Genomic DNA, 16,709 nt, shown 5'->3' on the forward strand with positions numbered 1-16,709 from the left:
TTACACTAGCAAGTGGTATTATATAAGCAGAATTTAATGCTATATATGGGCTTTATTATTTTTTATAAATTGATATAAATATAATATTTTTTGTTGAAAATTTTTATATTTGCCTTTTTTTATGCGCAAAATAATTAATACTAATTTTGCAATAAACAAAGGGTAATTTTTTAATTTCCTATTCCTTAAGAAAATAAAAAAAAAATTGAATATCCACAAAAAACTTACTACTGGTTTTGGTCCCAGGCGGTCTCGAACCGCCGACCTTACGGTTATTAGCCGTACGCTCTAACCAACTGAGCTATAGGACCTCTACGTGAATAATTAAACGTCATACTATTATTATGCATGTCATATGTATTCATAATAGGTAATATCAATTTGTAAGGGCTTTTGTTTTTATAGTGTCGTGCATTAATTTCTTTAAATATAGTACCAAAAAATAAACAATATATCATATGCCTATATATATTTCCCTTAATATATTAAATTTTTTCAATGAAATAGGAATAAAATTTTTTTCATATGCCTGTGCATTTTTTCGTATATTCTTATATTTTACGTATATACATTTTATTAATACTAAGAATAAAATTACTGCTTATTAAATTATAGGGCGAACAAAAAAAATCAAATATTTTCGTGTTGAAGTAAAAAGTGGATATTATGTATTAGTAGCTATATTATATATATATAGGGGCAATTAAAAACAAAATAAATTATATGGAATTTTTCATGTTTATATATACATAAATCAACGTACAAAATACGTAGGGACTTTTGTTATATTATTTTTTTATGTTTTATTTCCAATCTTATAACAATAACAAATAAATAAAAATACATCAAAAGTTGCATATAAAAAAAAATATACAAAATTAAAATAATAAAATTAAAAAAAAAAGAAAAAGGAAATAAACTAATTTTAATTACCTTTTTTAACGAATTTTTTAATAAAACGATTTTATATTAAAATTTCCAAATACTTTTAAAAATGAAGCTTAACACAAGTAAGTTATATAAATTATCATATAAATCAATACTTACATATTTTTGTATAATATTATAACATATATTTTGAAACATAAACTAATAAGAAAAAATATATGAATTATATACTATAATAATTAATCTATTATGGGTCATATGTATTTATAAGTGTTATGTATATGCATATTATATATATATATGTATGTATAGCCTTGGGAACAAACATATTTAATACCATTCCAAAGAGTGGCACATATCATTAATTTTATGAACAGTTCATATTCATTTCTTTTTTTTTATTTCTTAATTTTTAGAAATATCATCATCCCGACGAAAAATGAGAAAAGCTCATTTTTCTGCACCAGCAGGTCTTAGAAGGAAAATTATGTCATCTAAATTGTCAAAAGAATTGAGACTAAAATATAACGTAAGTTAATTTTTTTTAATATATAAAAATTTGTGTAGTATATAAAATTTTCAGCACATGTATATCCACATTTATTATTTTGTATTTACGCAGATTCGTACCTTGCCAATCAGAAAAGATGACGAAGTTCTCATATGCAGAGGACATAATCACGGAAGAGAAGGAAAAGTTGTAAAAATTAATAGAAAGAGATTTAAAATATACGTTGAAAGAGTTACAAGAGAAAAAGTTAATGGTGAATCTACTTTCATAGGTATTCACCCAAGCAATGTTATATTAACAAAACTAAAAATTGACAAAAATCGTAAAAAAGTATTAGATAGAAAAGGAGCAAAAGATACTGCATAAATGTGAAATCACGCCTATATATGAATATATATATTTTTTTTATAACAATAAGCACGAGAAATATATGCGCACGCCATATATATGGGTATCATAAATACAAAAATGAATAGGCAGCCATAACATATAAGAAAAAAAATGTATAGATACATATATTTTACACCCATAGAAAAGGCTTTCATAATTAATAATTTTAAAATACATTACAATATGCGTGCATTCATTTATATATATATTTGTTTTTTTTTCATTTCTATAAAAGCCATATTCATTGTTGTGATTTTCAAATTCTTGAAATAAAAAATATATTAATGATAATATAAAAGACAAACTATATTAATTTTTAATACATTTATATAAATAAAATATATTAAAATCCTAAAAAGTAATGTAAATTACAAATTTTATAAAAATTTAATTGTATATTTATATAGGTAATACATTGGTTACCATGTTGGTATTTTTGTTCTTATAGTTTTGTGCACAATTTTAGTGCCACTTTTTTCACCTTTTTTATATATAGCTATTTACAAAGGAATATAAAAATTCTGACGTGTTCATAAAATTTAAATGAATTTGCACAGCCAAAATTGAAAATAATAATTTGGGGTTCCCTTTAAGCTAGCTAGCTAGCTAGACAATATGTACATAAAAAAAAATAAATAAAAAATATAATAAAATAAAAAAAAAAAATAGGCTAATAACTAAATAAAGTATAAGTGTGTGCATAATATATTATATATATACAACCAATGAGAAAATTAAAAAATACTATAAAATAAAATGTATTTAAAAAATATATAAGCGATACAAGACCAAAGGTTTTTTAGCCAAAATAATATATTTGTAATTTTATATCATAGACACAAATACACATGTTCAGGCATAAACAATAAATATAGCAGAGCATTCGAAAAATAACTACTATTTATTCGTTTTTTTTTGTCAATGTTGTATTTTATGTAAATATGGGAGCAAATCTGTGTGTCCTCCATAGAAAGGTTTTTTTAATTTAGCATGTCCATTGATATAGATTTGTATCAAACATTTTCCTACTCTAAATAATATATGTTTTTTCCATATAAAATTTTTCTTTTTTTTTATATTATGAATAGAAATATGATGAAAACTATAGCGCGCATGTTCCCAAAACTCCAAACAAGAAAGCGTATGCAGAACAGCCAAAACCAGGAATAAATAAATTAAATGAACAAAAGCCCACTAATACGGACGAATTAAAAAAAAATCAGGAAAAAGAAATAAATGATAAACAAGTTTTAAAAAATAATAATGTTATAAATGATACCGGTTCGATGATTGCCAGGATTAGCACATCATCAACATCATCAGAGTCAGCAACGTCAACAGAGTCACCAGCATCATCAGTTAATGTATTAATAAGTAATGAAATTAAAAATAATGTGCGGAAAATAAACTCAATAAATTTTATAGATAGAAATGTAAATGAAATAAAAAATTCGAGTAGAAGATCTCGAAGTATTCCTAACATTACAGTTGATAATAAAATAGATCAACCTGATAGTACATCGTTCTTTGGTATTTTGCGTGGAAATACTAGTTCGAGTGATATATCAAAACATGCATTTGAAGAAAATTTGCATAAACTAAAAAAGGAAGAAAAAAAGGAATCACAAAATAATATTTTTGATAATTTGTTTTCAGCAATTTATGGCACCCATTCTGAAGATAATATTGTTGCATTGGATGAGTCGATAGCAAAGTGAAAGACAAAAAAATATGGAAAAATTATATAGACTTTAATATTTATTCTGCATATGTGCATAATACATTTTATATGTGGAAATGTCATCATATAAACTTTTGCATAATAGTATAAACTCATAATATGTTTGTGTCGTATTTAATTTTTTTGTAGCGGTGGAAAAATCCTATCTACTGAGCATGTCAAAGATTCCAACCAAGCCAATGGCAAGGAAAGAGACTTAAATAATGATGAAATAAATAAAGAAATAGAAAAAAAAAACAAAATAAGAGCCGAGAAAATTGCAAAAATCATGGAACATTTAAAAGCTGAGATAAATCCCAAATTCATGAGCAATGCAAAAACCAAAGTCATTCCAAATGTGTCAAAATCTTTAAATAGATCAGTATCCACAAATTATAAAAAAGAAAAGATGCCGCCAATACGATCCAATTCTAGTTATTTCAACAACAGTGGGGTGATAATATATCATTAAAAAAGGAAAATAAAAGATACCTATGAAATTCGCTAGCACAATAGAAAATAGCATATATTCACAGAAAATAATGATGGAACGTGTTTTTACGTTTATTAAATGTTATTAATTGGGAATGATGATGAAAAAGTACTGTTCTATATTTATATTATTAATACAAATAATTCATATCACATTTATGTGATTGTAAAGTTTAGTTATAATGTTGATTAAAAACATGACGGTAAAACAAGCAGCAAATCAGTATACAGCTTGGTATGTGAAAAACAAATTATACTAAAAAAAAATTTATATAACAATAAAAATAGTATGCATCATAAAGTTAGAGAAACGGTGATTAGCCGTTTTCACAACTATACAATTTGTGCTGACCCCAAAATGGATGAGTTATACTTGATGGGAAAAAATGGGATACGGATATAATAAAATATGAAATTTCTTGGAAAATAAATTATGAAGGAAGCATAAACAGTGTTACCTGATGTATTTCAAGTACAGGCATAAATGGATGTTTGTTTTTTTGGCTAGCTGTTTATTTAGCCATATGTAGATGTCAATATAAAACTTCTACGAGCCTTCATAAAGTATGCGTATATATTATAAATTTAATTATTTGTTTTGATTTATTATTACGTGTGTGCATGGTAAAATGTTAGATCATTTTCCATCTTTTTTTTAATTTGTTACTTCCATATTGTTTTTTTATATTCCTTAACTACGAAAGAAAAAGAAATGAAAAATGTGCATATGTATGGATGTACATTTTAGCTGACTCATAAGAATTGAAGACAATAATGTGGGAGGACTTTCTACATACTAAATAACATGTAAATAGTTAAATATATATATATATTGAATTACATATTTTTTGTTTGGGGTTTGAAGGAAAGGTGTTGTAATAATTTTGATTATTAAAATGGCTTTTATTTAATTTAATTTTTTTATTTAATCTCATTTGTTCTTGAACGAAATAATTTATATTTTGACTAATATAATTTTCAAGAGGTATAGGATTAAAATTATGAATATGTTCATCATTTAAAAATGTAGAAATAGAATCTATAGATGTAAAATCGATATCACATTCTGTTTCATTTTCTTTTTCTTTTTCCATAAAAGATATATTTTCTATATTTGTTTTATATAATTTTTCAAAGGTATTTAAAAAATCGTTTTCATAATTTTTCATTTCATTGTATATATCTATTGGTGTGCTTTTCTTTTGTTCATTTTTTTCTTCGGCTTTTTGAAAATCTGAAAAGTTATTAAAAAAACTGTCATCCTCAAAGTTATCATTTTTTTCAATTTCAGAATTGGTTAACTCTTCATCGTTTTTATTTATTTGTGGTTCTTCATTTGATTGTTGTATGGAATTTGATTTAGTATTATCAGAATTTTCTAAGATGTTGTGTTTGTTTTCTAAATCTGGAGTATTATCAACGTTAGAGGATTCTTTAGAATTTTCCAAATTTTCAGAAATATTTTGAGGTTTATTATCACTGCATTCAGATTGAATATCCTCGGTTATGTTTTCTTTTTGTGTAACCTGAGAGTGTGTTGGGGTTTCATTTTCTGTTTCACATTTTAAATCCATTGAATTTTCTTTTTCACAATTGTGTAGATGGCGCTTTCAAAAAAAAACAGTATGAGAAGAGCGTGATAAATAAAATTTAGTGGCAAGCTTAGCAAGAATATTCCCTCACCAGTTTCGTTACTGTATGCTAATTTATAGGTACTGATTTGAACTACAAAGGTATATAAAATTATGATGTTAAATAGTGTTATTCATTTTTTAGGAAAAAAAATAAATTATATTTTTTCATTTTATCTTATTTAATTATTTTTATAAATTTTTTTTTTTATTTTATATAAATTTTAAAAAACCCTATTAATGAATACTATATTGTGCTGTATATATTTATTTTTGGAAATATAACGGATGAAATAAAATTGAGTTTTTTTTTTTGCCTATAATAAAAAAAAAATTTATAAAGCTATGATTTATATAGTTTTAATTTTGAATCATGAAACACATAAAATATTGTGGTGTTTTAAAACACATTTGATTTATGAAAAACGAAGAAAAAAAAATCCAAACTTTTTTAAAAATTTAATAAGCATCCCAAATGATGTATTCAATCTATATTCTCTAAACGATGATAACCAAAAAAAAAAAAAAAAAAAACAACAAGAGAAGAAAAGAATAACAAAGGTATTGCTATATTATATTCTTTGTGTATAAATAAAACAAAATTATGAAAAGCAATCTTTGTATTATCCTAATATTTTTTGTTTATGGTATAAATAGAACTTACTGTTTTAATAATGTTATAACAAATAATACAAAATTTTTATCTAAAGAAAATCAATTAAAAATTAGAAAATACAATTCAAACAACCATAATAAGGATGAGATAAGTCTACCAGAACATTTGACTCTTAAGGATACGCTAGGTTATGTATCCACACTCTTGGATGTTGACGAATATGAGAGAGGTTCTCAAAAGCGAGTACCACTGAGTGTTGAAGGGAGTGTGGAAAACGAGGATGAAATTGGTTTCAAAAATGAAATGATGTCTTTTGAAAGTAACACATACAATGCTGATAAGAACGGTAATGGGATGGGAAATAATCGGACAGGAACAGATAATGTAGAATATGATAACTCAAACAATAATGAAGAAGAAAATAAACGAAAAAAATTATTTGATCTAGCTATGGAATTAAAAGATGGATCAAAAAATCGAAAACAAGATATACAAAAAAGTATAAAAATATTTGAAAAATTAATAATGAATAAAAAAAAAGATCAAATAACTTCTTTATCATATTATGAATTAGGAAAAATATATTTTTTTGGTTTTAAAAATTATTTTTTTGCCTATAAAAGAAATATAAAATTAAGTTTATATTATTTAAAAAAGTCTAGTGAAATGAAAAATCCAGGGGCTTTCCATTTTTTAAGTTTTATATATTTTTTTGAATTTAACAGAAAGCCAAATAACGAAATAGTAGAAGAAATTGAAGAGGGTCGAAAGAAAAAGGTTGTAAATAGCCATAAAAAAAGAACAAACGATGAAGTAAAAATAAGAGCACATTTTATTAAAAAAGCAATCGAATATGAAATAGAAGGTTGTTTATTAAATTACACACCTTCTATTTTGGCAATGGGATATAGATATTTATATGGTATACATTTAAAAAAGAATTGTGAAAAATCGAAAGATTATTATAAATTAATAGCGGAAAATGTAATGAATTCAGATTATATTAACATTCCTTTGTCTGATCTTGATTTGTTAAACAAAGGTAATATAAATATTCATAATGAAATTAGTAATTTAAAAAATAATGAAGAAGAGATTTTAGAATTTTTAAAAGAACAAATTAAAGGTGGTGATGTTATGGCAATGTATGATCTTGGAAAAAAATATAAAGATGAAAAAAATTTTACTCAAGCCTTTGAATATATAAATGAGGCATCAAAAAAAAATAATATATTAGCTTTAAAAGAGTTGGGTATAATATATTTGTATGGTTATGGCACTGAAAAGGATATTAAAAAAAGTATTGAAAACTTTTCCAAAGTAAGTTTTGCACCTATGTGGTGTTAGCCAATTAATGAGGCAGCCACAAGCAATGTATCTTTCTAATCATGTCTTCCTTATCTTTTTTCTAAAGATTTTCTAACCGTTTTTCCCTTCATAGGCAGCGGAAGCGGGAGATGTCGAGTCGAAGTGCTATTTGGGATACATTTACTATTTCATTGATGGTCACAGGGATTTAAAATTGTCATTAAAATATTTGACCGAAGCAGCAAACCATGATCATGCAGAAGCTCTTTTTTTTCTGGCAGAAATAATTTTAGATATTTCAGTTAAAAAAAGACAAATTTCCGATAATGTATACAAAATAGTATTTAAATTATATGAGCATTCAGCAGATTTAGGATATGTTCAGGGATATTTTCGAGAAGCACAATTATATGAAATTGGAAAAGGTATTAAAGAATCATGTTTGAATTCAGCCCTTTCCTACAAATTCGTTGCTGAGAGTACCCCATGGGCCAACGAAATACGACAAGGTACTGCCGACTCCTGCATTGGCTTGTATGTAGCTATGTGTGCATGCTTGTGAAAAGTCTTATGTCGCTCTAACATCCACATTTATCCACATAATTTTCCAAATTTTTAGGCATGAACTACTATATCGAAAAGGACTTTATAAAGTCGTTCTACACATATGCATTGGCTGCATATGAGGGATATGAAGTAGCCCAAAGCAATTTCATATACATATATAAAAATAATAATTTAAAAAATTATGTTAAACCTGAAAAGGTTATGCAAGTGTTACACTTATTGTATAGCCAAGGGAATTACAAAACTTTATATGAAATGGGAGAGATATATAAAGAACAAAATAAACAAAACTTATCGATATATTATCATAAAATGGGATTAAATAAGGGGGATCTCAGAAATCTTCTCCCTTTGTCCTATTATTATGAACAAAATAAGGATAACGATAGGTAAGTAATAAAACAAAATGAAAGTAAAAGCTGTGGCAAAGCACTATGTTGTTTCTCTTTGTTTCATTGAATTGGTGGGATGTACCTCATTATATTTCCTCCATATGTTCCCACATTTTTACTACAACCCCTTTTTGCAGGGCGCTAAAATATGTAAGCTACTTCATAAAGCAAACCGGAAGAGAACAAGAATCGAATGACACAAAAATGGAAAAAATAAAAAGTATACTTGACAAATCATTGCTATACTTTAGAAAATATAAGTTATTTTTTAAAACGTTTTATAACACAAAAAAAAAAGAAAAAAAAAATGGAGTCTAATGTGTGCAAATTGGAGACTCAAAAAAGGGAAAGAGAGTAGAGGAACTACCACAATTTTGTAATCCCTTTTAATATACTCAGCAATATATATATATGGATTATATATTGCATTTTTTAATGTTTTATTTATATTCCCTTCCTTCTATTTGTTTATTATTTTGCTTATTATTCATGTCTTATAAATTTCGACAGTGGCAATATGATTACTTTTTTCAAAACAAAAAAGAAAAAAATTTATAATTTTTTTCATATATGCATGTCAAAATAAACTAATTTTGTTTTTCGTGTTTTTAATAAGCTACCTATATGTGCATGAGCACATAAATATTTCTTCGTCTTAAACTTTTTATTTAAAATTTTTTATTATTTTCCCTTTTGAATGATTAGCTTTAGCTAGTTCGTTCAGGTTTGATGATAATTTTCTTTTGATGTTTCCATTTCTGAGGGGGCATAAATATAATTATCACAAGAATAGTTCTCCGAATTTAAACTATCTTCTTCTTCAGTTTTTTGAATATTTTCACAATTTTTATTAAGTTTATAAAGATCTTGATGGTCTTTATCGTTTAACATATTTTTGGTATCATCAACTTTTGATAAATCATTTTGTTCATCCTCTTTATCATTTTTTATTTTTCGTGAAATATTAATTATATCATTATATGGGAATTTTATAAGTGAATAAAAATTTGTCATCTTTTTTTTATCATAGTAATTATATGGAAATTGTGGATATTCATAATAAAATAATTGTGGATATTCATCAAAATGAAGATTATCAATTTTTTTTAATTCTTCATTTTGTATTATATTGTTTTCGTTTTTATTTTTGACATTAATTTTATCAACTAGCCATTTACAATCAATATCATCATTTATTATTTTAGTTACAATTTTATTTTCTAATACTTGTTCAGGAATATTTGTTATATTTGTTTTTATATTTTGTTTTGTTAAAAATTTTGCCCATTCATATAAAATTGTTTTCATATTATCTTTTTTTAATATTCTTATTTCTTCATTTTTAAAAACCTGAAATCTATTTAGTAACATTTTTTGCAGTTCCAAAAACCGCAAATTTGTTACCATTAAAAAATGAGAATTAGATTTAAACATTATTTCGTGAAATTTCTCAAAACATCATGGGGTTTTTATCTATAATGCACTGTCTATCTTATTTTGTCGGAATATATTTGTGTATTTATTTTTTTTAACAAAACGATGTTACTTCATTTTATGATAAAAAACTTTCTACTAGCTCAAGAAAAAGCCAAGAAAAAACTCCACTTAAATCGATTCCGAACACGTTGGGAACAGATTTCTGCAAAAAAAATTGTGAAAAAAACATAATGTGAATTTAAATTAGTAAAGCATACGATATTATGTATACTTATTCATAAATGGTGTACATATCTCGGATATATTTTCTATATTTTTCTGATTTTACATGAAAAAATTGGACATAACTATTTGTGTATGTGAAAACATAAACAAAAGGACTTAAGTGTGGATTAACTTGGGGGAGCCATTCAAGAAGGCACCGGATATATATTATAAATTTGTATATCCTGAAAAAGAAAATATGCAAATATATATTGTCAAACGGTGCAAAAACATGTTTCAAAAAAAGGGAAGCATATACTAGATGAATTATATCTGCATAAATGAGATGCTGCCGATTGGATTACCTTACGAAATGTAGTAATGGCAATCTCAGAAATCGAAGATTTTTAAAAAAAAGTCTATAAAAAATTAAAAAAATAATATTTATATTTACACCGAAATCATGTTATTATATATTTACGCATTCTGTTCATAGTCTTCTCATTTTTTATAAACAAAAAGTGGGTGCTACTATATTTTTTATTTTAATTACCTAATAGACGCAGGGATAACAAAATATCTAAACAGAAATAGTTTATTGTTGATTATTAGATTCTACATAAAAAGGAAGCAGCATGTTATATACATATGTGTGTGCGTGGCTAAATATAAAGTTTATTACTTATTTCGTTATATTTCGCTATTAATATTTTAGCTAGCTGTTCATTTAGCTATTTTATTAGCTAGCCATTTATGTCCTTATTATTTTTTTTTTGTTATAGTTACCTGAATTGTATTGTGAAGATAAATACTTGATTTAACTTTCTGTATTTCCTTAATATTTTTAATAGCTTTATTACGTGGGGTTAATAATTGATATTTCTTCGTTTTTTGGGAATATAAAATATAGGCTTTATATGCTGATATGTTAACCTTTTTACCTTCTATATTTCCAGGTAATAAAAAGAATATAATAAACAAGATATAGATAAAATTAAAAGGCATCTTTTTCAAAACAGAAAAAAACAAGGGGGAATATGTTTATGTATGCATATATATGAGAATAAAAAAAAAGTGAACAAATGCATGTGTTAAACTTTGTTTTTTTCTAATCATGGAACAGCGAAAATATTCCTAGTATTTTTATTTTCCATAAATGTTTTTAATTTTTTTCTCATCATTTTACTAGTTCGCTACTTATATTTATGACCATATACATGTATGAACGTACATTTTTTTTATTCATAAAATAAGCCATTGAACATTAGAAATATGAAACAGAGAATATTTTCGTAATATAATAGATTGACTTTAAAAAAGTAAATGAATTTTTAAAAATATTTTATTAAGTTACCCAAAGAATGGGGATATACATATGTGTATAACCGTTAACTCCACCAAAAAAAAAATAAAAAAAAATATAAAAAAATATATAAAATAAAACAATATAAAACAAAATAAAAATGGTATTATGAATAAATTAATATTAAAAAGTTAGTTATATATATCAAAAAAAAAACATATGATATATAAATTACTATTTCGATATGTTCCCATGCAAGAATAACAAAGTGTATAACATGCCACACCTATTATTGGGTTAACACAAAATGGTAATAAATTTCCTTAGCAGAATGAACGATAATTTATGTAATGAAAAAATCTGCCTGCTCTTGTTAAAGAAGTATCAAAATTTGTTAAGTTCATATCACTTATAACAATAACACTTAAATTATTATATTTTTTTTTTTTTATTAGCTCTTCCTGTTTTTCTTTATAAATTTTTTCTAGCTTTTTAATATCAAAATATATATGTTCAGACAATTTTTTTTTTTTTTTTCCTTTTTTTTTTTTCTCTCTTTCTCTTTCTGTATTATCTGAGCAATCATTCTTATCACTGAATTCGGAAAAAGAAAAATTCGAATCATCTTGGTTGTTATGCATATGTATATTTTTCTTCTTACCTTCTTTACAATTTTGTTGATTTTGGGGGGGATTTATTGTACTATCATCCGAGCTTGCTTCGAAACGATTTTGACGGTTTTGGCTAGTTGTTTTATACTTGTTAGAAGTATCATTGTCTACACTATCCAGACATAGTAGCAAAGTAGCCAACAATCTACTGTTACAATTTTTTGTAGCCTCATCAATTATTGACGAGTTATCATTTTCCTTTGCATTTTTCATATCATTCTTTGCCATTATATCAATACCATCGATGACCAAACAAACATTTTTTGAAACGTGTCTTAAAACTCGATGACATTTTTCAAAGACGTTAACAATATTTCTTTCTGTTTCACTGAAATATAAACCAAATAATGTATTTAAATTTACAAAATGGATATAAAAATTTTGAAAACTTTTTAAAAAATTAATAAAAATATTTCTATTCAACTTTTCACAATTATATATAAATATTCTTGTATGGTTTTCTAAATTATAAAAATTTAATAAAGGTTTATTTTCTATATTTAATAAAGAAAAAATGGATAATATATTTTGAAAAAATTCATTACTTTGTTTAACTAATGAAATATTATCAGTTTGTTTTCTCTTTTCTTCATTATATAGACTTTCCCTTTGTTTAGATAAATCAGATCCATCATTGTTATTAAAATAGAAAGTTGTATATAATTTATTTTGATAAACAACATGTTCATAGTTAAATAATTTCAAACTATTATAATATGATTTATTTTTTATTATATGAAAAATACTAGATTTTTTCTTTCCTTTTTTTAACACACTCATTGCAGTATCAATTAAAGCCTGATCATGTTTACGCTCAAAAATTGTAACTATAACGAAGTAAAGAATGTTTGAATTATTAAATAGTTTTAATTTATCTTTTATATCATCTTTCTGTAATGATGTATAATTTAGTAACAATAATAACAAGTGCTCGTTAAAATTGATAGTACAAATTTTTAGAGCTTTAAAAGTGGATTTTAAAAAGTTAATTTTTATGAAGTATCTCAAATCGCTATTATATCGAATTTTGCAATAAGTATAAACAGAATATATATATAAGTATTTATTTTTTACATTATTTTTTTGGTATTTTTTTCTATTATCTTTTTTTGCATTAGATAAAATGACTACTGCATAGAGACTCTTTCTCTTGTTGAATATCATCCATAGGTTGTTGTCCTTTTTTACTACAATATAATTTTTTAAATTTTCATCTTCTTTTACAATTAAATTATTGTTTAGAAATAGTTTTTTTCCAATGTAACTAAAAAGGATTACATTTTCTTCCCATTCATCAGTATATTTATTACAAGTTGTTTCTTTTCCATACAAAGAATTCACAATTTTATTATCATTGATTTTTTGCGAATGTTCACTCTCTTTCTCATTTACGTCGTTGTTTGCCCATTTTGTAGTTCCATCATCATTTCTTACTTCATCTTGGCTATTTATTTCGCATTTTTCATATTTCCCTTGCCTTTTTAAATCGGCAGATTCTTTAATTTTATATAAAAATAGATTGTAAACATTTTTGAGATTCTCAAAGTTTATCACAGCTTTTTCTTTCTCCATGAAAATTGTATAAAAGAGAAAAGTAAAAGAAAAAAAAATGAAAAATGAAATTTCCTTACATGGTTATAGGAAAATATAAAGTATTACATATATGCGCAGAATAGTTATTTTTTTTTTTTTTTTTTTTTGAAATACATAAGGGGAAATATCCGTTTTATTATGAACTCCTTTAAGTTATGGAGAAAATATATTTTTTTAGAATTTCAAAATAGATATATTTTGTAGAATTTGTAAAATTGGCAATAGTTTTTTATTTGCCCAAAATAATGAATAGCAACAAATTTTGTGTAAAAAAGGGATTATGTTGGTATAGGCTAGCACATAAATAAAATGTATATATTTGTGGAAAAGAAAAAAAAGTTCTTATTATTTTTTCAATTAATTTGATGAATAATAAGTTAAAGAAATCAATATGAAATATATTAACAAAATAGTATTAATAAAAAATGTGTATTATAAACATGTACAGTTCAGAAAAATTTATTATAAAATAAATATAGTGGGGGCATGTAATAGTGGGAAATCTACACTAAATAATTGTTTACTTGAAAAACTGAATGAAACACATAAAAAATCTGTTATAAATAATATAGAAAATTATTGTATTCAAAATAATGAAAATTTAATTACTATAGAAAATAGAAAATGTTTAATTGTTGACACTTTGGGAGTGAATGAGAAAATGCTAAAAAAGCTCGAAATATGGAAATCTAAAAATTATGATAAAAATTTTGAAAATAATAATATAATAAAAAATTATTTTAATACAATTATAAATAGTAATTTAATTTTATTTCCTGTTAAAGGTTCAGAAATAAGACAAGCAGATATACTTGCTCATAATATAATAAAAGATATATATAAACAACATGATAATATATTTACAATTGTCCAAAACAACTTAGATGATATATACTTCGATGAAATAAAGTATAATTTTCTTGATATGTACGAACATTTTACAAATATTATTTTTTTTCCATACTCCTTAGACAGTCACAATAAAAATGCAAACTTAATTAATATAATAAAAGAGCGAGTTAAGCAAACAAAAATAGAAGCAGACAAATCTGTGATTAGAAATAATGTATCTAAAAATGAACAAGCCAGTTTTAAAACTGATTTTTATGAAGATCCATCTAAATCGGATGAATATGATATGCACGAGTTTATCGACGATAGTTTGAGAATATTTCGGCCGACCTTAAATGGAGAAATAAAGAACTATTTTTATAAATTTATTGATTTAAAAAAAAAAGAAAAATCCAACGACCAGCTATTTAATGACTACTTTAGTAAAAAAATTCTGAACAAGGAATTAAAAACAATAAGCCAAGATGATTTGCAAAAAAAATATGCAAACAGAATGTACGAGCCCCGAAAAGAAGAAAATAACAACAACGATTACAACAATAATAATGACATTGATCAGTCAAATAACGAAAATGAAACTAAAGCCTTGAAAGATGAAGGGAAATGGATTGATCCAAATAATATAGAAAAATGGGTTCAAGAAAACACTGAAGATGGAAAAGAAAAAAAAATATTCAAAAAATTAAAAAATAAAAGAATGGAATTGCTTAGAAAAATTATTAACAGGGATAAGGACACAAATTTGTATAGTTTGATAAACCTGAGCAAAAATCAAATTTCTATAAATCAGGAAAACGAAAAAAACAAAATTTCCAGTGATGATAATGATGTAACTAGCCACTGCGTAGAAGAAGAGACACAAGTTTGCCAACCAGGAGATAGTGCAAATTATTTAGAAGAGGACGAAATTTCAAAATGTAGTTCATACGATACTTTTGATGAAAGTACTATGGCGAAAGAAGAAAGAGCAAACGATTGGATATCTAAAACAGCCAATTTAGCAGAACATAAATCTGAAAATAAACCAAGTGAAATAAAAGTATGTATTTTAGGGGAAAAGAATTGCGGAAAAACAACACTTATTGAAACAGTTTTAAAAAAAAATATAATAAATGAAAATGATATATATGAATTATTTGGAAAAAAAAGAAAATATGTAAATGAAGATATGAGTATAGTATATAAAGACCAAAAGATATCAATTTTAGATACATGTAGTTTAAAAAAACAACATAGATTTAGAAACGAAGATTTATATTATGATGAAGAAAATCGAGTATATAATAATATTCGTAAATCGGATATATGTGTATATATTAAAGAAGCCAAAGATAATAACATATGTCTGAATAAGGATGATAAAAAAATGTTATTTTATTTATTAAAAGAAAAAAAAAATATAATATTTATAGTTAGTAAAATAGATTTAATTGTTACAGATTATGAAAACAAACGAAGTGAATTTCTAAAAAGTATAACAAATACATTTAGTGATATACCAGTATTATTTTTAAATAATAATAATGATAGTCATGTTAATTCATTACTTAAACTTATTACACATATAAATAAAAGAAATAATATAACTATATCTACATCGACTTTAAATTTATTTCTTATACAATTTATTAAATTATTTCCAATACCTTGGTTAAAAAAACAAAAATGTAATTTTAAATTTATCAAACAGATTAGACAAAACCCAGTTACTTTTCTTATTTTTACCAACCTTTATAAAAATATACCCAATAATTATTTGACTTTTTTCAAAAAAAAATTAAAAGATCAATTTGATTTAAAATATGTTAATATTCAGTTTGTTTTTAAAACTACATGCGATAATAAAAATGTCAAGAAAAATCAAATTATCAAATAAAATAAAAAAATGGGAAGAAACCCCATTTAATTTGTGTAATAGCTATATCGCTTTTTTTTTAGTTTTTTTCATTTTTTTTTTGTGTAATGTAAAATGCCAGTATATATGTGTTTACATTCTTTAAACTTATTTTTACAAACATGAAATAACCAATTTGGTATCTTATATCCTATCCAACACATATTTGTGGGCATAGTCCTATTAGTTTTCGAAAGCATTAAAGCTTTGCTTCTCCTTTAATTTTATTTACTATAATGT

At 24.3% G+C, this 16,709-nt stretch overlaps 8 protein-coding genes and 1 non-coding gene across 9 annotated transcripts; 4 read left to right on the forward strand and 5 right to left on the reverse strand.

Annotated features, from left to right (window-relative positions):
- Positions 1-237: 237 nt before the first annotated feature.
- On the reverse strand, positions 238-311 carry PCHAS_0411440. Its single transcript has one exon. It is a non-coding gene; the product is annotated as a tRNA-Ile (tRNA).
- A 683-nt stretch (positions 312-994) lies between these two features.
- PCHAS_0411500 (60S ribosomal protein L26, putative) lies at positions 995-1,765 on the forward strand (the record flags this gene model as incomplete). The annotated part of the gene is made up of 3 exons (XM_016800002.1): positions 995-1,010; positions 1,305-1,417; positions 1,511-1,765. The coding sequence occupies 3 exons, from the start codon at positions 995-997 to the stop codon at positions 1,763-1,765; spliced, it is 384 nt and encodes a 127-aa protein (XP_016653301.1).
- A 965-nt stretch (positions 1,766-2,730) lies between these two features.
- On the forward strand, positions 2,731-3,981 carry PCHAS_0411550 (conserved Plasmodium protein, unknown function; the record flags this gene model as incomplete). The annotated part of the gene is made up of 3 exons (XM_016800003.1): positions 2,731-2,763; positions 2,878-3,503; positions 3,660-3,981. 3 exons carry the CDS (start codon positions 2,731-2,733, stop codon positions 3,979-3,981), a joined length of 981 nt encoding a protein of 326 aa, XP_016653302.1.
- Positions 3,982-4,664: 683 nt separating this feature from the next.
- Positions 4,665-5,575, reverse strand: PCHAS_0411600 (conserved Plasmodium protein, unknown function; the record flags this gene model as incomplete). The annotated part of the gene is made up of 2 exons (XM_016800004.1): positions 4,665-4,696; positions 4,843-5,575. 2 exons carry the CDS (start codon positions 5,573-5,575, stop codon positions 4,665-4,667), a joined length of 765 nt encoding a protein of 254 aa, XP_016653303.1.
- A 661-nt stretch (positions 5,576-6,236) lies between these two features.
- On the forward strand, positions 6,237-8,833 carry PCHAS_0411700 (ubiquitin-protein ligase, putative; the record flags this gene model as incomplete). The annotated part of the gene is made up of 4 exons (XM_016800005.1): positions 6,237-7,568; positions 7,690-8,065; positions 8,176-8,512; positions 8,653-8,833. 4 exons carry the CDS (start codon positions 6,237-6,239, stop codon positions 8,831-8,833), a joined length of 2,226 nt encoding a protein of 741 aa, XP_016653304.1.
- A 402-nt stretch (positions 8,834-9,235) lies between these two features.
- Positions 9,236-9,949, reverse strand: PCHAS_0411800 (conserved protein, unknown function; the record flags this gene model as incomplete). Its single annotated transcript, XM_737093.1, has 1 exon — positions 9,236-9,949. The coding sequence occupies one exon, from the start codon at positions 9,947-9,949 to the stop codon at positions 9,236-9,238; it is 714 nt and encodes a 237-aa protein (XP_742186.1).
- A 118-nt stretch (positions 9,950-10,067) lies between these two features.
- On the reverse strand, positions 10,068-11,161 carry PCHAS_0411900 (YGGT family protein, putative; the record flags this gene model as incomplete). Its single annotated transcript, XM_016800008.1, has 5 exons — positions 10,068-10,154; positions 10,281-10,401; positions 10,522-10,575; positions 10,710-10,771; positions 10,943-11,161. The coding sequence occupies 5 exons, from the start codon at positions 11,159-11,161 to the stop codon at positions 10,068-10,070; spliced, it is 543 nt and encodes a 180-aa protein (XP_016653305.1).
- Positions 11,162-11,782: 621 nt separating this feature from the next.
- Positions 11,783-13,702, reverse strand: PCHAS_0412000 (conserved Plasmodium protein, unknown function; the record flags this gene model as incomplete). The annotated part of the gene is made up of 1 exon (XM_737348.2): positions 11,783-13,702. One exon carries the CDS (start codon positions 13,700-13,702, stop codon positions 11,783-11,785), a length of 1,920 nt encoding a protein of 639 aa, XP_742441.2.
- Positions 13,703-14,114: 412 nt separating this feature from the next.
- Positions 14,115-16,451, forward strand: PCHAS_0412100 (Ras-like G protein, putative; the record flags this gene model as incomplete). The annotated part of the gene is made up of 1 exon (XM_733480.2): positions 14,115-16,451. The coding sequence occupies one exon, from the start codon at positions 14,115-14,117 to the stop codon at positions 16,449-16,451; it is 2,337 nt and encodes a 778-aa protein (XP_738573.2).
- Between the last annotated feature and the right edge of the window lie 258 nt (positions 16,452-16,709).

Source organism: Plasmodium chabaudi (assembly GCF_900002335.3).
Source record: "Plasmodium chabaudi chabaudi strain AS genome assembly, chromosome: 4".
Taxonomy (NCBI): domain Eukaryota; phylum Apicomplexa; class Aconoidasida; order Haemosporida; family Plasmodiidae; genus Plasmodium; species Plasmodium chabaudi.